This window comes from Ursus maritimus, unplaced genomic scaffold (assembly GCF_017311325.1).
Source record: "Ursus maritimus isolate PB19 unplaced genomic scaffold, ASM1731132v1 scaffold_4, whole genome shotgun sequence".
NCBI classification, from domain to species: domain Eukaryota; kingdom Metazoa; phylum Chordata; class Mammalia; order Carnivora; family Ursidae; genus Ursus; species Ursus maritimus.
The window spans coordinates 55903332-55926376 of record NW_024426552.1 but is presented as its reverse complement, the minus strand read 5'-3'; the positions used below and the strand labels follow the sequence as shown (position 1 = coordinate 55926376).

The window sequence follows — 23045 nt, the reverse complement described above, 5'->3', positions numbered from 1 at the left end:
CAAATAGTTCTTTTTAATACAATTTCAAATTATTATTGACTCAATTGCTTTAGTTAAAGGAGTAAAATGTAAATACCTTTAAGAAATTAAAAACTACTTGTTGCCAAGACTTGCTGACCAGTATAAGATTTTCAATTTTGCTTTTCTTGTCATAGTACTTGCTATTTTTCTTCATCTCTCCTTTGAGAGCAAATACTTTCCCAAACGATTATTGTATTAACCGAAAAGTAAAGTAACATCATCTAAGTGACATCAGCAAAGCACCAAAGCATCTCATTCCCTTCAGACAGGCATATGTTTCTTGAAAGCACAACAGTACGTAGCCGTATGTTGTCAGGTGACAAGCACGACCACTGTAAACACAAGCAACTGGGTCACTCTCTGACTAATCAAGCAGAAAACAACTGAGAAAGGGTTGGTTTGTGATGTTGCACTTTGCAGATTTGAAGACACTGTGAAGGCGGGCAAGATACCCCGGAGGCTGCAACATGGAAATGCTCCTGTCTTGGTTTATGGAGGCCATTCCACTCTGCCAACTAAATCAGTCTTTGGATTTGCCTCTATCCATGCTTTTGCAAGAATAAAGTATATAGTTCCATGTCATCCTGGCATCTTGGCATAAAATAGCCAAGTAAGTTAGGCTGGTGTTTCTGAACCTTTTCTCCACCCCTGCACTGCTGAAGAACATGGTACCCTCACATGTGTGCAAGCACGTGCCTACAGTGGTCGTGTGTATGTGTGGTTTGAAAAATTCCCTGCCATGAATCTGATGCTAGCCCTCCTCCATCTCCTGAGATCACAAACTTACTCAAGGTGTTGGTGAAGTTTTTAAATAGTAAATCTCCTTAGAATTGACCATGAATGAAAAGTACAATTCAGGGACGCCTGGGTGGCTCAGTCGGCTAAGCATCTGCTTTCAGTTTAGGTCATTGATCCCAGAATCCTGGGATCCAGTCCCACATGGGGCTCCCTGCTCAGTGGGGAGTCTGCTTCTCCCTCCGCCTGCCACTCCCTCTGCTTGTGCTCACTCTCTCTCTCTCTCTCTTTCTCTCTCTTTCACTCTCTTTCTGGCAAATAAATAAAATCTTAAAAAAAAAAGTACAATTCTCCTAGTACCTAGGTCATAGCAATCCCAGGCAAAATAAACCTGGTTTTAAGAACTGTCAGCCTAATTCATTCTTACACAGTGAATTTAGTAGCTAAGTCCCACTTTGTGAATTCAAGGGTACACTTAGCTGTCTGAATTGTACTATGCCATAGCTGGTTTACTCAATCCGTTGGAACCCGTTCAGAAAGGTAGCATTAAAATGTTGCGTCTTTTACCTGAAGGAAACAGTCTTTTGGCAAATTAAAATATATTCTGTGAACTGGAAATTATTCACTATTTCAGGGATATTAAACCCACATTTCAGTTTTTCTGTCTGATCCACAGGATGACCCCTTCTGCGCTCTCTCTCTCCTTTTACTGTTACACTGGGATATTCGGAAGCCCCACGAAAACCATTTTCATTATTCTGGACCCTACTTAAAAATAGCATTGTTATTACTCCTTTGACTTTGTCCCAGGGAAAACAAATGATATCATTCTTCTCCTTCCTGCTGTTTTCACCTACTCAGTGGTATTGTTAAGTCTAGCCTCTGTTCATGGAAAGTTTATTCTGAGATCAATTTTGAAACCCTCGAAGTTAAGATCAAATAAATCAATAACTATATTGAGAAGTAGTGGAGGTTTACAACCATGCTACGTATTATAATGCCCTGAAAAGAGAAGTAAGTCTAGGCCATTGGAGTTTTAGGAAAAAAAAAAATCAGAAGCCAAATGATAATCTGAAAATTTTGACTTTCAAAACAATCATCTAAAAATTCCCTTATCATTCAACTCCTGACCAGCATTATCACAATTCCTTAAATCCCGTGTAAGTGCTTTCAATTGAACTACCATGATGCTTCATTCCATGATTTTACTGAATATAGTTCCATGGCATCCTGGCATCTTGGCATAAAATAGCCAAGTAAGTTAGGCTGTTAGTTTTGTTACTCAATTGATTGGTTCCTCCGTACATAATATTACCCTGTGCCACGGCTGAAGAAAGTCTGTTATGTGCTTAGACAAAATTGGATTAGAAACCAACAACAGAGGTACTACCTTTGTCAATAACTGAGCTTGGGTTCATTTGCATTTATGAAAGAGACATTTTTGTGCATTTACTTTTATTAGAACACTGAAATCAGGCATTTTTAATGGAATTTTTTATTTTAATACATCAGATTTGCCTAAATCCTTATAAACATCTGTACCTTGAATAGAAACATAACTTTAAGAATGGATTCCTAAGGGGCGCCTGGGTGGCACAGCGGTTAAGCGTCTGCCTTCGGCTCAGGGCGTGATCCCGGCGTTATGGGATCGAGCCCCACATCAGGCTCCTCTGCTATGAGCCTGCTTCTTCCTCTCCCACTCTCCCTGCTTGTGTTCCCTCTCTCGCTGGCTGTCTCTATCTCTGTCAAATAAATAAATAAAATCTTTAAAAAAAAAAAAAAGAATGGATTCCTGAGCACCTCACCCATTTCTTATCTTATTTTAGAGTCTTGATTCATGACATTACTTTAGGTTTCCTCCGTTTCTGAATCAATGGCCCCTTGATGCTTAAGAATGAATACAACTCTATCCTTGAGGCAACTTTTCATGGGATAAAATACATATTAATTTCTCTGTCTTTCAAAAAATACCAAATGTAAGCAATCTGAAATTTACAGAAGAAAAAAATTGGGTCTCCTTTTATGGATAATTACTGCTTTCTTTTTTAAAGAATGTATCACAGAAATCATAGTCAAAACTCCTATCTGTACTTTTACAAAAGAGAAGGGACATATTTATGAATCCAGGGAACAAAGTTTGACACTCTTGTGTAAACACCAGGAAAGTTTGGTCTTCCGCATCCATATCCCCAGCTAACGATGCCAGTCAAAATCCATTTTCCATCACTTTTTCTTCGACAAGATAAAGGTCCACCCGAATCTCCCTACACAAGAAGATAATGTAAGCAGGAAGTACCTTTCTCCAGTGATCCTCAATTTTATCACTAATGTGTCTAATGGATTGTATCAAAACTCCCGTTCTGGAAAGTTTTCACTTGGCTAATTATTATGTAGTTTGGAGAAGGGTCAGGAAATACTGTGAAACTTCTAATGTCATTTTAGAATTATTCTTCCTAAAATCAAAAAGCTGCATTTGTCACAAGAAATGTAATTCCTTAGGCCAAGAATATCTTTAGAATATTCTTGTAGGGGAAACAACTCTCACACCCCCCAAACAAAGAACAAACCTCATTAGTAGTGGAGGTAGCCATAGTAGTAGTAGCAATAACAGAGGCTAACATTTATTTAGCGGGAGCTGTCTGCCAAGCACTATTTTGGGTCATTTAGCCCTGACAACAACCTCAGGAGCCAGGGTTATCTTGGAAAGCTGACCCCTGCCTCTGGGCCATGCAAAGTCAGCGGGTGGGTTGGCTCGGGATTCTGACAATGAACGATGAAGACCCACAACCGTGGCAACCCCTACGGCTCACTGGCCCACGGCCGTCAGGGGACATACCACCCTCGTTTGAGAGTCCCTTCTGATATCTCAACTCCACAAAGCAAAGACGAAAATAATTCAAAGTGTAAACATAGTTCCTACAGTATCCATCCTCTAAATTATAACATCTGGGCTTTATTCTTCTAGTTTGGAGGATAGGTAAAGCTGCAACTTAGCTAGAGGCAAAGATAAAAAAAAATTCTGAATTTGCCCCTGAGTCCCACCCCCCAACTCCAAACCTGATTAGGTGAATTCTGACTGGTAGAGAAACTGGACTCTCTATTTCAGTTATCTCCACACCAGCCCTACTAAGTCTAAGTTGACCTGTAAACTTTGGTGGCTTTGGGGGAACAGGGCCCTAGAACTGATTAGCCTCAGGAAGCAGCCAAAACACAGCAGCTTTAGCATTAGACAGATAAGGGTTCACATTCCAGCTCAGGTATTTACTTACTAGCTGTGTGACCTTGGGTAATTTGCTTACCCTCTCTGTATCCCAGTTTCCTCTTCTGTAAAATGGGCGTGAAAGAAAGACTTGAATGAATTTACCTAACGCATCTAGCACAGTGCTTGCCACAAAATAGGGGCTCAGAAGATAAAATCCATCATCTAGTAAGATGAGTTTTTGTGGCATAGTGCCTAATGTTGCGGAGAGATGGAGGAACAGCTCCCACTGCCCTCTTCATCCTCTAAATCATCTGTTCACTTTTTGGCAATCATAGAGCTATCTGCATAGATTGGAATCTGAGACTTAGAAATGTCCCCGCGAAGACGAACTCCAACTTGACCACTGTCAGGAGGCCTGACCAGAGGCATACGAATGAGTGCTCTGTCACCTCTCCCAGCCCCCTCTCCCTCCCCCAGCCTATGCATCAAAGGAGCAAGTTAATAAAACCCTGATATCTCAGAAGGGAAGGGGCTGCTAGCCATCCTAAGACAGTGTGTGTGTGTGTGTGTGTGTGTGTGTGTGTGTGTGTGTGAGAGAGAGAGAGAGAGAGAGAGAGCTGCTTTGTTCTTTAGTTTTGGGCTATAAGAGATTAAATCATGGCAGAATGATAAATCGCAGCCTCATTTTCTAAATGTTGGAGGAAAATACATGGTAACCAGAAAACTGAGTTTTATAGACCTAATTATTTAATCACCTTTCCCTGGTCTTAGACAATTAGATTATAATTAATATCTGAATTAAGGGAAATACCTGTCCCAGTTATTTCGCAGTGTTGCACGAGTTAAACATGAAAGCATGTATGGAAAGCATAACATCTTGGCAAGGGAAAGGTGCGATGACTTACCCGGCAAGCATCTCTCTTGCCTGACATGACCCCTGCGCAGAGCATCCTCGAGGTGATGATTCCATAGGTGGAAACACAGAGGGTTTGATCAATGAGCTCCACCTCCGCTTGCTGCAAAACAGGGGAGCCTTTATTGTCTGGAAAACACATTGCAAGTAGAAATCATGGTAACCATTACGCTCATTCAGGCTATCAGACCATCTACTCACATTATCTCCTTATCCTCAGAACAATTTTTAATGTAAATTCTTTTATAATCCCCATTTTGCTGGTGAAGAACTAGAAGCCGAGGAGGTTAGAGGGAGTGCCCGATGGCAGCTCACAGGTAACAGAGCAGGATCCAGACCCAAGGTCTGACTCAATCATCAGAGCCACTGAGCCGTAATCCTTCACTACGTACTTCCTGCGGCCGGTAGCACTGTGAATCCCAACAGTTACCAATACTTACGAGTCGAGAGGCCTGCTCCTTAAATGGAGCAGCATAATCTGATATATGGGAGAGTCCTGGGAACCATAAAAACATAACAGTTTTGTTGTAGCCCTTTCACTTCCTTTTTATCCTGTCTGGCTAAAATGATGCAGAAAAATAAATACACTCACACTCATGCTTATAAAGAAATGTCTCATGATAAGCTGGTTGAATAGTCTCTTCCCTCCTGTGATACCGGATAATATAATTAAAGCCCCGAGAACAGTCCTGATAGGTTACAGGTGTTGGAGCCGGGAGCCATCCTCCCTCATTAGGGTCCTGAGATCCCAGCAGGCCACTGTGATGGCATTAACTACATGCCAGCAGTGAGCCCTGGAGAAGCTGCCCGCAAGGAATCTTTAGAGAGTGTCAAAACGAGGCCAAGGGTAAGATTCAAGGTTTGCAGAAAATGCTTCTGTCCTAAACCCTTGGAAAGGGCTGCACGGGAATCTGAGATGCGGGTGGGAGACGAAGGGAAGCATCAGCTCCGGGGTGGTCCTCACAAAGCTGTGGCCGCTTCCCCTCACTGCATATTCAGAATCAACCTTGAACCCTGGACCATGAAAAACCTCAACAGAGCAGATGTAGGGACTTCCCTACCACTCTGACCTTTGCGCATAATGACAGAGATGCCAGCTAGGGTGAAGGGATTGTAAAGAGGCATCCCCTCTGGGCCGTCTGATTCTAGGCTGATGGAACCCTCGGGCCTGAATCTGCAGTCTGGGGAGCTAAGGGCAGGCTGGCTTTCAGCCCTTCTGCCTGGCGGGTTGCCCTCATGACAGACATACTTGCATAAGCCTCCAGACAGTTGCCTGTGACTTGACACAATAGGGTGTATGTGGGGGGCGGGTATCCTCTTCTTTAAGAAAAGGAATCACTTCTTTGGGTGAAGGTAACCTAAAGGTAAAAAGGAATTGCTCTTCTATAGTGAAAAACCTAGCAAAGTTTGAAAAGGGCCCATACTGTCTATCCAATCTTGCCTTGCTCATAGACCCCCTCCCCCCGCCTGCCTCCCATTATGAACTGGGTCTTTCTTCTTTTGGGTGAGGGAAGAACATCATAATAGGAATAATTACATCATAAATAGGAATAATAACACTTTCCTCCATTCTACTTCTTTGAATTATCAGGAAGCTCAAATGAGATCATTCACAAAAACCCTGTGAACCCCAAAGCACTACGTCAGTGCAAGTTAGTATTCTCTGGAGGGGGAGGGCATGACCATTCACTCATTCACACACCTGCTTCGTGCCTTCGCCCCCAGCCAGTTACCCAGCACTTCTCCCCACTGCGCACTTTCTGGCCAGCAGGAGGAATGCATATTGGCTGAATGAGCTGTTTCAGGGTCTCGGGCCAGGCCGTACTGAGCTCTAGCAAGGCAATATCATAGTCAAAGGTCTGACTGTTGTAGTACTCATGGACCACAATTCTTTTCACCGGGGAGATGAACTTGGCATTCCCCTGCACATACATCCCAAGGTGAGCAGTCCACGGCGTGGGGTCTGACAACCTGGCAGAAAAGGAAGGAAGCATGAAGTCAGTGGCCAGGGTCTGAAGAACCATCCAGGGTTTGGACACAGGCCCTCTGCAGACAGCTGAGGGCTGAGGGAAGGAGGCCTGCATTCTAGTTCCTGTGGTAGTCCTTGGCTCTGTCCACTGACATGGCAAAAACCACAACTTTTCTGAGCCTCCCTTTTCTCCTAGTAAAACCAGAGATGAAGGTATAGCAGGGGTGGTGCATGGTAGCTATGTTCCAGAAAATTCGCTCCCCCATCCTAAAGAACTGCTGGAAATTCTGTTGGCCCTGCTATCTCGTGAACCACACACAGGTCAAGAATGTGACTGAATTCTTTTGTTACATTCTTCCTATTCATGCCGACATTGGCATTTGATGGGGACAGACAGGGCCGGCAGGACAGTGGTCTGGGAATCCTTTTGCCAAATTCAAATGATATGACTCCCAAGAGAGGTTAGAAATCAAAGTGTGATAAGGAGGAATTGATGAAATTCCTTCTCGTCATCTACCAGAAGCCTGAAAGATCACGGCCACAACTGCTCAAGCATGACCATTCACAGGGGCCCAACTCTCTGTCGGCCCTCCCAGAACTCTACTTCTGACCCCTGTGGCCTTGCACAGAATCACTGAGGGTCTTGCCATCTCCATGTGAGGCTACACAGCAGCCCTGTTCTAGTGGGGTGAAGAGATTGCGAAAGGTTTGCAAGAAAAATAAGGACAGAGTCAAAGAGTGGGGCCCCGAATCTGCTCAGCTGACATCTCACGGGTGGCACCGGGGACCCTGGGGGATTAGTACAGCTAACATAGTACTTGGAGCGGTGTCACAGTGTAAAAGACTAACGATCAAAGAGAAGCATAGCCATTTGAGTCATAAACGTGAATTCTGTAATTTCCAAAAGAAGATTCCAAATAAGGTTACAGTTCAGTGAGGTTATTTGTTCTAAGCTTCCTTTTCACTCTTAGCTGGAAAAGCATCTGCCCCATAATAATCCCACTGGTAAAGGCAGTCCGAGCCCTTCCAACGCCAACCCTAATAATGGACCTTTGCATGATCCACCTCCATGAGAATGTGATTTATAATAAGAAATATGTATTTGATCTTTATCTCATTTCTGACAAAGCTCTTAAAGCCCTTGGAGTTTCCCAAGTGAATAGAGCCACACAGCTGTTTTTGTTATGCTGTTATGTTAATGAGTGACTTTTGGACCCCACGTAAGCAGGTGGCCGGAGAACCAACTATGTGATTGGAGGGTTGCGATCCAGTCCCACTCACTGACCTCTGAGGAGGGGAGAGGGGCTGGAGGTTGAATCCACCGCCAACACCAATGATTTAATCAATCATGCCTGTGCAATGAAGCCTCCGTAAACCCCAAAAGGACAGGGTTCTGCAGCGGGCATGACAGCTTCTCCCCCTTTCCTCAAACCCTGCCTTGTGCTTCTCTTCCCTCCGCTTGTTCCTGAGTTATACCCTTTGATGATAAACCAGTGATCTGGAAAGTAAACTGTTTTTCTGAGCTCTGTGAACTGCTCTAGCAAGTTAATTGAACCCCAGGAAGGGATGGTTGGAACCTCCAATCTATAGCTGTTGAGCCAGAACTATGGTGACAGCATGGACTTACAACTGTGTCTGAGGAGGGAGGAGGGACAGTCTTGCGGGTTTGAGCCCCTCACCTGCTTTATCTGATGCTATGTGCAGGCAGACAGGGTCAGAATGGAGTTCAACTGCGGGGCACTCAACTCGTGTCAGAGCTGCCTGGTGGTGTGGGAACCCTCCCCCCAACCACCACTTTGGAAACTGGGTGCAGAATCATTACCCTTCCACTCTAACTAGAAGTCCAGTGCCCATTCTTCACACACACACACACACACACACACACACACACACACACACACTCACACACTCACACACACACACACACACACACACACACACGCAGACCACACCATTTAAATTGCTCGGACGTTCCCAGAGGGCAGCTCCGCTCCACAACTTGAGGGCAGATGTCCGGTCTGGGGTCAGACAGCGTGCCATCCTAGAGCAAGACCTGGGAGGCCCTACCTGTTTCCATGGAAACAGTGGGCCGCAGAAAGAAGCCACTCGCTGGAGATGACCGAGGCTGCACAGTAAGCGGATCCGACAAAGTGGAGGCTGACTTGCCATGGCCAACCCCCTTCCTGGGTGTCGGTGCCCCCAATGATGCGGTGGAGGGTGGAGGAGCCCCTGCTGCAGCCTTCAGGAAAGGAAGAGCCACGTGATTTAAAAGCAGACTTGGAAGAAACACTGGAAATTAAGTCACATTTCCAGCTGCATTGGGACCCGAGGCACCAGGCAAGCAAATTGAAACCTCTTGCTTATCTAGAGAAAAGGCGCCCCCAAGCCACTCCCTCCTGAGAACAGGAGGGACACACAGTCTCCATACAATAAAGCACATTGATTCAAGGAGGAGGGGACATGTAAGCAACGGCTGCCCTACTCCCCCACGAGCAGTAGCCGTGGGGCTTAGACTATAAGAGAGGAAAGATTCGTTCCAAATGCAACAGAATTGAGTGTGTCTTTGGAGGCTTGCTGATTTGAGAGAAAGCATTCGGGAGAGAATTTCTAAGCCCAAGACAAATGAAAACCTATTAAGAAAAACTAGTTATCAGAACAATTATTTTCCAGGGCAAACTGTACCGATAAGGATTCATTACTACCACGTTGCCAGCTGGCCAGTTAGAGACGACATATTAACCTAGGGCAGATTACAGTCCTCAGGGGGTCACTAAAGAAAGAAGCTGCACTTGGTATCAATGATAACATAAGGCCTAAATAATAGTCACCCACGGTGTTCCAGTATCTGTTTCTTTTCTTGTGGACTTTTTACTTAGGAACTTCTCCCTTGATTAGAGTTACCAGAAAGTGAAAGTTCTCATTAGGAACACCTGATGCTTTCATGCTTGTTATCAAGGAAGCAGACAGAATCCTCTCCAGAGTTTTTAATTCTGAGAAACCATTTCAGATGCAGTTCGCCAATATTTATTATTCTTCCCTGGACCCCAACTTTTGCCAGGGGGATGTACTCCAAGAAGGGAATGAAAATGAACACGTGGAAACCGAGGAAGGAATACAGGGAGCCGGAAGGAATGTACTCACTGCAGCCTTCTTCATCACTTCCATCTGGGCAGTCCACGGTCCCATCACACTGTGCATTTTGTTTCCTAAAGCAAATATCATTGCCACACTTAAAAGTCCTGTCGTTACACGGAATGCCTAAAAAAGAACAAAAGAGGGAAGAGTTTTTCCTGCCCAGAAACAGACTCGAGGGAATGACACTCAACTCCCATCTTCCAAGGATGGTGTAGCCGTGGCATGGGTATTTGCTGCTCTGGGAAACACGGCAGAGGGCGACGAAGCAAGCCCATGGGGACCAGTCCCCTCACCTCAGCAGAGCCATCGGAAGGTAGGCAGGTGCACCTGTTGACAATCAATCTGATGGCCCCTCCTTTCTTCCACTAGAGGTGAGATTCAAAGCAGTTGGCCATATCGGTGGCTTTAGGCCGTGGCCTCTTTGCTATTAATTATTTTGTCCTGTTCTCCAAGACAATTTTGAGCAAAGATCAATACCATATTCAGTCCTTTCATCGCATTATGGAGAAAATGGGCAGCCTTTGTGAATCACAGCACGTTTGCTCAGCACTCCAACAGTCTGCGTTTCTGCAGGGGCTGGAATAGAACATCACGGTATCTGGCAAGTCCTGCTACATCACGTCCTCAGCACCCTTTACTCTCGAGCAGCATTAAAAGCAAATAAGCAATGGAAATCTTCCAGTATTCACACACACACACACACACACACACACGCACACTCAACACGCACACTCAGTGACCAACTGTCCCGTTTTGCCTGGGGCCAAGAGGATTCCAGGGAACTGGGATTTTCAGTGCTAAAACTGGGTGAGTCTAGGGAAAACTGGAGCAAGTCCATTGCCCTGAGCCCCCAGGGGTATTTCAGTTCCGACTTAGCAGAGTGTACAGGAAGCGCAGCAGCGTGCAGAGGACTCGCCCTCACTTTGAGTGCAGTTCTGCTCGTCCTGGCCGTCCTCACAGTCCCTGAAGCCGTCACAGACCAGACGGCCGTGCTGCCTGAAGGAGCTGGCATTGCAGGCAGGCTTAAGAGTCACTAGAATGAGAACAGACAGAAAGCTCATGAGCCTGAGACATCAGCAGGCCTCTGAGAACCAGCAGTGCCCCTCTAATGGTGCAAACGGTTAAGATGACTTACATCAAATAAAAAGTGTGTTTTCCTCAAACCTGACACCTGCGTGAGACAAGCGGAGGCTGCAGCTTGGCTGTAATTCCTAGTGCTCTGAGTTTCTCAGGTCTGGTTTTTGCTTTTGCCTAAATGCCTTCAAGTCTGGCAATTTGTTTACTTAATGACAATTAAATGCATTGGGAGATTTTCTTTTAAGGAAAATAAAAATGATAAGCTGTTATCTAAATTAAACTTGTCTGGGGCGCCTGGGTGACTCAGTCCATTCCACTCTAACTCTTGATTTCGGCTCAGGTCATCGTCTCAGGGCATGGAGACTGCTTAAGATTCTCTCTCTTTCTGCCCCTCCTCTCTCACTCTCTCTCCAAAAAAAAAAAAAAAAAAATTAAATAACTAAATACTTAAAATTGAACTTGTCTGCCTTGCTAAACAAAGAGGGAGTGTCCTTACATTGAGGATTTTGTCTTATTCATCTTTGTACTTCAGGCCCCTGACTACACAGTAGGTGCTCACTAAGGTTTTGTTGAATAGATTAACAGCTGTGAGATCTTAAAGGACAACAGGCTTATCTTAATCTGCGTATAAAGAAAACTCTCTTTAAAGTGATTTTGTCGTGGGTGATCCACTTCCTGGATTAAGAAACACCATTGTAAATTATCACAATTTTTCTTCTTTGGAACATCTTCATGAATTGCCTTTGGACAAGTGACAGGACAGGCACAGTGATAATAGCAAACAGTCTTGGGAGGTATGATTCCTTAGGCATTTCTGGTTTTGTGAAAAGTGATCATTTTTGTTACCTGCTCTCGTGTTTTCAGTGGCATCTGTTGTTAGGGGCCGGGGATAGGGGGAAGGACATCACTGCCCTGAAATGCTCATTGAGCTTCTGGATGTACCTAGCTGACTCCCAGAGAATAGTTTCCAAAACGGCACAATGAGAAATAATGATTACCAAAAACAGTCCTGCTTATGAAGTAACAATAATCATTTCTGTTTGGAGCATTGTAACAGGGCATGATAATAACGTAAAACATACCAGCAACCTCGCCCACTATATAATGGCCAGCATTTATTTTTTTTAAGCAACAGAAAACCCTGTAGATTGAAAAGGTCAACGAGCCCTAAGTTAAGGGAGTTTTATTTTGTTTGGTCTAAATAAATAAATAAATAAATGTGTAGGGCCATAGGTTATTTTTCATGAATATAAGCTTTTCATAGTTACATTAACTGTACTTTTTCTCCAAGAATATGAAAGAAATTAAATAGCTTCACCATCGCAATTGTATTTGAATTAAACTCTGGACCTTTAGGAGAAAGTGTTGTCAAAGGTGTCACAAGGTCTGGTGAACTATCCTCCCCATGTTTCTCTCTGAAACAGGAGGTAGACTCAGGAATGATGTGCAAATAGTAATGAAAAACCAAGAGAGAGAATCTCTGTCCAAAATAGGAATGTCCAATACCCTGCTCCTTAGTCGCTGCAGCTGTGACGTTGCTGCAGACTATACAGGTGATAGTAATAATTCTCCCTTCACAACACCTGTGTGCCATGAACGACTGTGCTGAAAGAGTCGACTTCTCTGCAGATCTGGGCTGCTCCCTAGATGAAAGATCTGTGCTTTAAAATAGGATTGTTAGTTGAGGACTGTGGGTCATTGAATTACTAGCCACCGATCCTCACTCCCTGTGGTAGTATTATACATCTCCGCCCTCGCCATGGCCCCGAAGTGTGCCGGATAAGCTTCCTGCCCCTTGACCTTGGCCTTAGTTCTAGGACGCACTTGGACTGGAGGAATATGATGTAAGTGATGGTGTGGCAGCTCCAAGCCCAGAACTTAAGAGGAACCACGTGGTTTTGCTCACCCATCCTTTGCTTCTACCACTGCCATGGCCAGCCCACTAGTTCAATGAGAAAAAGAGCCACGAACAGTAGACCTGACCCCAAACAGGAAAGAAGCAAGCTTAGGAGGACCTACTGCTTAAAGCAGAGCCACCCAGCTGAGGCCAGCCTAGATGAGTCAGATCTCAAACAACCCATGGATGCATGGTCCAGAATACATGACAGTTGTCAGCCACTGAGTTTTGGGGTAACTTGTTATGCAGCAATAGATAACAGCTGCAAAGGCCCAGGATATACACCAGAAGCAACAATGGCCTTGAGAAGTTACTTATTCGTAAGAAAGCCATAGTACAACTTGAATACCCACCACAGAAAAGTTCGTCACTTTCGTCAAAGCAGTCATTCACTCCATCACATCGCTGGGCCTGAGGGACACACAAGCCCGAGGAGCATCGAAAAGATCCAGCAGGACAGGCTAGAGACAATAAAACACAGGAAGTCTTGTGCGAGTCCCTAAAAGTCACCAGACCACATGAACAAAGAACTATGAAGCATTAGGTGCTTAAGGAGCTGGCAATGTAGCGATACTAATTATACAATTTCTCCAGCAAATCGAGCTACAGGTGATAACTGAAAGACAAAAAAGGTGAATTTAGGAGAACAGAGAAAGTAAACTAATCCACCAGAGGCTCTGAGGGGATAACGCATCCAGCTCACATGTGTAGTCAGACTTCTACGATCTCCATTTTTCACTCAGCAATCCGGCTTTGTCACTGGCTCGGAGAAAGTGAAAACTAGAATACACTTCAGAGAGTCCAGCAGACTTGGCGTGCAGTCTTTAGACTCCTCGGGGAATTACAGATGGCCTTCCAGTGTCTCTGAATCCTATATGATCGGATGCACTGTTCTGAGGAGTCTGTGCTTTTAATTACATTATCAAGTGATCTCTGTCTCCAAATACACCAGTAACCACTGATCTTAGACACTCGGACCTAGAGAGATTAGCGACTGGCCTCAAAACTCAGGACTCCTGTCTTCTGCCTCCCAGTCGCTTCAATCAGGCTGCTCGGCAAAGATCCATTCCCTGCCTGATCTTGAATCACAAATCCTGGGCTTATCGCCAATACATTAGAAATAATAAATCCTTCTTCGTTGTTATGGTCTGCATATTTGCGGTCCCCACAAATTCGTATGTTGAAATCTTAGTGCCCAATGTGATGATGTTAGGAAGACGGGCCTTAGGGAGGGAATTAAGTGATGACGGCAGAGGCCTCAGGAATAAGATCGATGCCTTTATAAAAGAGGTCCCGCAGAGCCCCCTCACCCACTTCCACCACGTGAGCATACAAGAAGCCTGCGACCCAGAGAGAGCCCTCACCTGACCATGCTGGCACCCTGATCTCAGACATCCAGCCTCCAGAACTGTGAGAAATAAATTCCTGCTCTTTATAAGCTACCCAGTCTGTGGTATTTAGTTAGAGTAGTCGGAACAGACTAAGATGCTCCCTTGTGCCAAAGAATGGGGGAAAACGCATGGTCAGGTCAACCGCTATCTCACTGGCACACGATGGAGAGGGTGAGTTTCGAGAAAATATTCACGGTTTGAAAAAGCAATTGAAAAGAAGATGGCTCACTATTTACCTGGTATTCTTGCTGGAAATTGTAATGTTCTGAGATTCAGAACTACAATATTTCAGATCAAGAAGCAGGTATATGGGCAAAGAAGGTTCTAAATGAGCTTCCTCTCAAGCCTTAACCTCATGGGCTCCCAAGGGGTTAACCCTTACTTTTTCCCTTTTAAAATGGGTTGAGAATTTCCTGAGTCAATATCTATTCTCTTCAGCTCTAAAGACTTCCCTCAAACACTGCCGACCAGTTCCCGGCCACTGTCCCTGTGGTTCTCAGTGTGGAGTGCAACATTCTGAGGGCTGATGTTGAACTCTCTTTGCCCGACCAGCTCTCCCTACACGTCATGGGCTAAAGTGAGTCACAACAGTTGCCTTCTGATCCACCAAATATTGGCACAAACATCATATGTACAAAGATTAATGAGTAGCAGAAACAATAAATCAAGAAATGGGTTTGTCCCATATTTCAGGAATAACGTAAGAAACTATTTTTCAATTGTAACAAATAATTATGTTATTTCTTCTATAACTTAAACTATAGCTGTAATAAATACATAATTTTATGACTTATTTATTATATATTTTGTTTATATTCCTTATTTATAGCATATTAATTTGCATATTAATAGTAAATAGAAATATTCCTTAATTTCTCAAGGTTTTGAGTTACCAAGTATTAGGCTCTGTTTAACCATTTCTTAGGAGTTTCTAAAGAGCTAATTCCAGGCTTACGTTGACTAATGTTGTAACTTCCATATTCCACCAAAAGTGGCTTGTCGGAAAGCCTTGAACCGCACCGCAGCTGAATGTGGGCGAGCGGACTAGGCACTCGGAAAATCGTCTGGTGATCCACGTAGAAGCCGCAGTACCTGAGGAGAGTCAGGGAGGAGGCGTGGCATCAGGCTCTGCGACTGCATCCCCATCGACAGGGAGCGCACTGATACTTTGGTACTTCGGGCTTCATCAGCGGAGATGCTTATGGCAGAGTTAACAGTAGTTCTCCAATCTATGCTAAGTGACTGTGATGGAGGAACTTCTGACCCCTCGATTTTCTACTCTGCTACATATAATAGCAGTCTTATTGACTGTGACCTAGTGTTTTCCTCACCAATACTCGTAATTAGAAGAAATATGGGTCCTCTCTTTTTTTCTGCGTCAGTAACCATGTGACAGCAAGAACTGCCTGCTTTTGCCCACAAACCTCGCCATGGAGCAGAGTAGAATCCGTGAGCTCAGGATGGAAATATACAAAGAATCCCAGCAATACTTAAGTAAAACACAACAATATTTTTTCAAACTAAATTGAAAACCAGTGTGTACTTTGGGGCTTGTCCCGGGTAGAATTTCAAAACAGTCATGTCTGTCTGCAAGATCTCCTTACCCTGACTTTTCTCACTTCTTGTATGTAAGAGGAAATGCCCCTCCTGTTAGTAATTCTTATTCTGTGAGCCCTGTGGTTAGTAGAACATGAAATATTACCATGCTGGGGGACCATGATAAGTTAGGTCTCTGCCCTGTGTAGACAAAGCTCTTCCCAGGGTGAAACCTGCAACGTCTCAAAGGGAAACAGCAAACCCACGGGCTGAGGAGGGACGGCCTCCCCTGGAATCTGTGAATGCCAATCACTCCTCGCCCCTAAGGCACTTGGGAACCACAAAAGTTCCGTGGATCAGACACTGGCATTCTGTGGGAGGACCACGGAGGTGTTGTTTTAAGGCTCAGAGAAGGAAAGTGTTCACATGTATTTCGGGAGGACTCTTTTGCCGCTGGCTAAAGTTCGGGCCCTGATGGCCTGATAGACCAGCTGCGGGAACAGAGGAAGAGATAGCAGCTACAGGTAGGTGGCCACTTGGCCAAGTAGGAGCTGGGATCTGAAAGGCACGTGGAATCCACGTTAACCTTTTAGGGCCAGAGTCTTCTCCAGTTGGTCGTCTTGGGATCAGACCATGAAAACATGGTCATTGTTACGTGTGTCTCATGGTGATTTTATTTGTGCTCTCCATCAACACTTACTAGAACTTTCTTGCAAAGATGGATCTTACTGGGATGTTAAAGAAGAGTCAAGAAAAAAGGAATCTTTGAATCCATGCTTGGGCTGGAGTTCGGGGTGGAACAGCAGGGAATGGGGCATAGTGGTGGCTAATGGAACAAAAGTTAAAAAAAATAAAAGTGAGAAATTGGAGAAACCACAAGAGTTGGTTTACAGATACAGACACATGACAGGTAAGAAAGCCGAGAAGTTAAATAAGCAAAGTAATGGGTCGAAGTTCAAAATAGAAGCAGCAGGATTAGGACACAAATCTGCCTGATACTAAACCCTAGCACTTTCTAGGGCACCAACAGCTTTCCCTTCAGGAACTTCACTCTGCAAAGCTTCCTAGGAAGGACATCCATTCCTTCAGGGTTCACAGGCTGCATTCTAGCTGCTCGAGCAAACACACGCCATCCCCACCTTCTCTGAACTCAGGAGTACTAGGCTTCCTGGAGTCAGCATTACCTTTTCCTACTGCCCCATTACAAACGCAGTGCCTTTAGGCAACTTTTCAGCAAGGTGTCAGAAATTAGTGTAATTAGAGCCTTTCCTTTTTAGATGAAAAGAACTGATAATGGGAAGGGTTGGCATTTTAAATCCTAAAAGGCACAACTAGCATCAAAATAATCTGATAGGACTTCAGCCAGCCCGCAAGACCAAGGGAAGAGCTGGCCCTTCAGAGAAAGTATTTAGGGCAGAGAGCTTCCCTGGTATTGATTGCTTGCGAGAAGATTTTGCTCATAATTTGGCAGCAACACTCCTTGGGTGGTGGGGGTTGTTAGTTAGGACAGAAAAAAAAAATAGTACCGCATTTTACAAGAGAATTCCACAGATTTGTTTTCTGGGCCTCTATCTACTTAAATATCAGAATGCAGTATTCTTAAAACTTGGAGGGGGAGTACATTCTATATTGCAGGCTATAATATATAATATATATATAATATAGTCTATATTTTTTGGTGTGTAGTATGCTTTATCTCATTAAATGCTTACCAAATCATTGGGTAATTTAGGTATTTAGGAATCGTTAGCTCATTTACAGACTGAAAATCAAAGAGGTTAAATAATTTGTCCTAGTTAATACAGCTACTAAGTAACAGAGCTGGAACCCGAATGCAGGTATTCTGCCTCCTACGTAATAGACCCTGATTCAAAAATATTCCCAAAAGGAGTCCAAGCCACATCTTAATAATGGATCCAAGCATGCTCTTAAATCAGATAGGATCTAGTCCAGTGCAGACAGAACCAATGACTATTTTAGCACGTAATCTGAGAGTCTAAAGGAAATGAAAGAAGTTGTTCAGCAAAATCATCTAGAAAAGGAAGGTCTCATTCATGGATTAACAATGAGCACAGAATTAGCTGGCAGATCCCTTAGGCTAAATTCACACAAAAAAAGCTTACCTCACAGTAAACTTAGAAGCTATTCTGCTGCAAAGACAGAACATTCTATATTTTTAAATACAAGATCGATTACAGCTTCAGAAGCAATTAAACAATAACAACCACCAAAGGACAAATAAAAGGTGAGAGCGAGGTGCTCCTAGGTCAGTTCAGAAAGCTCAGTCGTCTAGATTTCTCTGATCAGCCTCAACCCACGTCCCAGCCTCAGGCTACAGCCGGGCCAATCCAGCCTCCCCTCCCGCAAAGAATTGGCTAATGGTTTCTACCTTTCCTATCACCAGGACTCCAATTTACTATTTCCTCCAGGGCTCCGCGGTTTGAAAGACTTTATCTACCAAACTATTTTTGTAAAGCGTAGGGTGTACACGCCCATAGCCCAGTAGCAAAGAGCAGTGGGGCAGCAAGGCCTTGGGAGCCCTTAAGACAGGAATTTGAATCCTGGCTTAATCACGTAGGAGCTGAGTGACCTTGAGCAAGTTCTTTAACCCCTGTATCCTTCGATTTCCCTATCTGTAAACAGTAAAGTACAAACTCTTTGGGGACAAGGAATCCAAGGCTTTGAACCTCTGGGTCAGGCCTTTCATCAGATTCTTTCCATCTGGAACCCACTTACATGTGCTCATTAATTTCCCACCATCCATGGTCACAGCCTTTCACACTCTTCTTGGTTATTGAATAGTTATGGAATTTCAGTGCTACGCCAAGGGTTGATAGGGAAGTCTGTGAAAAACAAACATAAGTTAGAAAAATGTTTCAGTTGAAGGACATGTTTCGGGCTGATTCCTCACTCAGAACTCATTCCCTTGACTTGCTGTTCTCAGGGCAATTTATTCTTTGTGCCCTATGGCCTTTGGTGGGGTAGACCCAAACCCCCCTTCCCCAACAAACTAGAAGGAGGAGAGCATAATAGAGAGGGAAGTGGGTGGCCCAGTGCTCAGAGAGCCACTGTTAGGCCCCAGTTTGAGTGAGCTGGGTGACATGGGACACATTAGATTATCTCCGGGTGTCGGTTTCCTCCTTGTAAATGAACTTGAAAACACCCCCTTGTTAATGAGGACACACAGTTTTCTCCTTCAGTGACAATAATGACATAGTTTATTTAAAGCATTATTCAGATTATTTAGATAAAGGAGAAATGAATCAGCATCCTCCTCATAGTCAACCTGGGTGTTCCTGAGGCCAGTTACCGAGTCACTCCTAGGTCTGCTCCGACAGGATCCAACAAGAGAAGAGGCTGTCCGTACTGCACACGCCCACGTGAGAGCATGTGTGTGCACGCTCACACACACACACACACAGCTGAGCTGTTTACAACACTGTATGACATACACATACATTATGTTTGTTATGTCCCGATTTTCGTTTTAATTTTCACTCTGACCCAGGAATTATTTAGAGAGAGTTTACACATTTCCAGAGAGTGGAACTTTTGTTTACCCACTCTCTAGTTTTCTAATTCTATACTAATTAGATAAGAGATTATTTGTCGCCTGTATTGCTTTTTAATGTTTTTATTTATTAAGGATTTTGATGTGATCGAATTTGTGAATGCTCCAAGGCCATTTGAAAGAAAAGGGTAATGTATGTATGTATGTATGTACGTTAGTATATAGCCAAACTCATTATCTGTGTGGTTTAATATCCTTCCTAGCTGTAGTTATTCTCCCCACTATCTCTGTCAGGAACCAACGGAAAAGAACTAAAATCTCTTAGTTAAGCATTGACCATTTCTCTTTGAATGTGCTATAGATTTTGATTTAAGAGTATTAATGTTAACGTCCTTTGGTAAGTAAATAATTATCACAAAAGTTCACGTGGATTGCCCTCATTATCATTACAGATCACCTTCCGTTTCTCACCCAGTGTTGTTGCCCTAATGTTGATTTCCATGTTGTCTCGTGCTAAGGTTCTGAACCCTACTTTCTTTCTGTTTATAATGTCTGGTATGATATTCCCATCCTTTTACTTTCAGCTAAATCACTTTTTATTCTGCCATCTTTTGTAAATAATATACAATTAAGTTATAGGTAATACTTTGTGATTCAATTCTGTTGTCTTTTTGGTTTAAGAGATGGATTTTACCCATTGATTTTTATTGCTCTGCTACTTGGTTTTTTTAGAGATGTCATCATATTTGATGCTACAATTTCTTTGTTGTGTGTATGTACTTCTTTCTAACATGTACTAAATATAGTAGCCCTCCTCCCTCAACTTATCTTTGAGAAAGAATGAATCAGGCTCTTTATGTATCTCATTTAAACATCACAACAACACAGTTAAAAAGGTAGTATGAGTCCTATGTTACAGAAGAAATCAAAACTAACCAAAAATAAATCACATGCCCAAGGTTACCCTGCATTTCCCTGAAGGCCACATGGTGGTCTTTCCTGGCTCCATAGTGCATCATGGCGCCTGGAAATGGGCAGTGAGGGCTCAAGAGGAATGGGATCGTCTTAGGTTCAATAAAAACCAGGGGTTCCTGAGGGCACACGTCAATTTTTTTCCCCAGTCGTGTTATCTGAGTTTTTCTTCACATTAAAAAAAAAGAAGAAAATATGCAAACCGATAGTAAATACCTTGAGTAATCACTGTAATTTTACAGCGTAAGGACATATTCCAATGCAATTCTCCATAGGAAACTGACATGGCATTTTCACTGTTCCATCACTCCAAAGTAAAATCGATTTAAATGCATCACCGACCCATCTACGAAGCCTCTCCAAAGTGAAAAGAATTAAGTTCCTTTGCACACCAGATTCTACTGACACAGATTTGCACACAAATCTACATTTGTGTCCAGATTGGCCAAGAGGCTCTACTGATATTAGTCAGCTTGACCAGCGGGGTCACGAGGGGCAGGTCCACCAAGCATTGTGAGCTGTTTTGTTCAACAAATGGACAAAAATGAAAAACCGCCAAGTATGCTATTTCCTTCTACGTCCTGTGTTCTCAGTTCCCAATGCCCAACCCCTGCCTTTGCTTTGGGCATGTTTACTGAGTAAGGGGAGGGTTTCTCCAGATCTGGACCTGCTGTGTTGACATATTTCTCTAGTCGGTGGTAGCAACAGGATGCAGGACACGCTTTAAGCTTGTCACCTCTCACCAGTGGTTATGTATATACAGCTCAACCCACCTACAACAGGCACTGGAAACTTCAGTGGTTAGAAGTTTGCCACAGAAGCAGGGAAGAGGGACTCCTCTCTGGGGAATCCCACCTATTTCCTAAGTGATGCGAGGAGGTGAATTGACACGGGCCACAGTAATCTCTGCTTGGGTCGGATACACCTGAATTGGTGGGTGCTAGGCTGATGACACCTGTGATAAAACAATTCAAAACCCCACTCCCTGTTTCTCTTCTAAGATCCCATAGCAAAATATATTAGTCGGAAAACAAAAAGAAGGAAGAGAGAGGGAGGCAAATATTCAACTAAGCGATTGTTATGAAACATAGGGAAACTGAACATCTTTAGGAACCCAGAAAAGGAGGGGGGTGCCGAACTTGCTTACGGAGGGCGGCATGATTCTTTTGAATGCTGCCTAGGTCACTTTTTATTTGAGTAGCCTCTGACCAATGGCTTGCCCCAGCTCTATTTCCTTATCTCTAAAATGTGACAAGACGTCTCTCTCCTATATCCGAGGTATGCTTTAAGAGCAAATAAAAATGTGTGTGCCTGAAACAAATGGAGGTGACATGTTATAAGCCTCAATACTCTTTTTCACTTTCTCTTGTTTCGCCACACCTTCTTCCCCTGCAATCTGTAAGCTCGGAAAGAGCAAGGACTACCTTGCTACTGAGTGTTCCCTATGGTCATGCGCCTGAAACTGACATTCAATAAACATTTGTTTATTCTTGGGAGAAAAAAATCACAGGAATTTGAAGTTGGAGCTGGAGTTAGTCCTTCTCAGATAAATGAGACCTTAAAAACTCAGCTGAAAGGGAGTCTGCAAGAGGGATTGATCGCTCTGCAGTTACATTTGGAAATCAGACCAGGCACTAAGAAGGATTGAGGATGAAAGAAATCAACTCATGTGTATAAAAGGTTTTATCATGACTTGAGTCAATACTTTTGTCACTTAAGTCATTCTTCTCAGTTGTTGTAATAAATTCAAAGCTATTTTACCGGTGACATTATTGTTTTTACATGATTTCCATAAGCGGAAACATGCCATCACGAAATTTTAGGTGGCTGTTCAAAGCCGTCCGAGAAAGGAACAGCTTTATTTAATGTCCACACTGAGGAGGACCAACCTTGACCTTTGGGAAATGGTGTCATCAACCAAACTCTGTCCCCAGTATTTCCTGTCTTCCCTCTCCCATTCTCCACTCCCTCAGTGGCATGCTTTTTTCTTTATAAAGAGTTCTTTTTACTCAGCATTTCTAACACTTGACCTGCAGTGAGACAGAATCTGATATTCTTATTTACACCCTGACTAGAACAATGTTTAGGAATCTTCTCATTAGGTCTTATGGGTTATCATGGAATCAATGTTCATTTTACCTCCAAGGAACTTCAAACACTTGAACTTCAAGCATTTGGGAATGGCTTTTCTTGTTCTGGATGTCCTAAAGAATATACACCTACTTTTTGCAGAGACGGAAGAGACAGATTGCTGTCCCTCTTTTTCCTCCCCCAACTGCTGAAGTCACCTGAGACACAGAGATTCTGCTGCCCTGAGGCCTTAAGAATCTGGTGGTGAGCAAGAGTCCAAAACCTTTGGGTTTTCATTATTTTGGAAATGTTTGCAACAATGATGAAAAAATAATGTAAGGATGTATGCCATCAGGACATTGACACTAAGTACACATTTGGGTATAGTAAAATTATTAAAAATATTTAACTCTATGTACAAATGACACATGGAGCAAGCATGCACCTGCCTCAGGGCCTTTGCCTCCGCTGTTCCTTTGCCTGCAACACTCCGATTCTGGGCATGCATAGGGTTAGTTTCCCCATCTCTCTCAGGTTTCTATGCAAATGTCCGCTTGTCAGCGAGGCTTCCCCTGGCCGTGCTACTTAAGGTAACAAATTCCTGACATCCCATGCT

The 23045-nt window shown here is 43.7% G+C and overlaps 1 protein-coding gene across 2 annotated transcripts in view; it reads right to left on the bottom strand.

Moving 5' to 3' along the window:
* Positions 1-2849: 2849 nt before the first annotated feature.
* TMPRSS7 (transmembrane serine protease 7) overlaps positions 2850-23045 on the bottom strand; it is a 30823-nt gene continuing 10627 nt past the window's right edge. For both annotated transcript variants that reach the window (XM_008706596.1, XM_040621226.1), the window contains 9 exons: positions 18613-18719; positions 15296-15432; positions 13303-13410; positions 10898-11008; positions 9982-10098; positions 8908-9079; positions 6574-6842; positions 4864-5000; positions 2850-3020 (listed from right to left, as the gene is read on the bottom strand). In XM_008706596.1, coding sequence (XP_008704818.1) covers positions 2850-3020; positions 4864-5000; positions 6574-6842; positions 8908-9079; positions 9982-10098; positions 10898-11008; positions 13303-13410; positions 15296-15432; positions 18613-18719 — 1329 coding nt within the window. The remainder of the gene's footprint in view (positions 3021-4863; positions 5001-6573; positions 6843-8907; positions 9080-9981; positions 10099-10897; positions 11009-13302; positions 13411-15295; positions 15433-18612; positions 18720-23045) is intronic.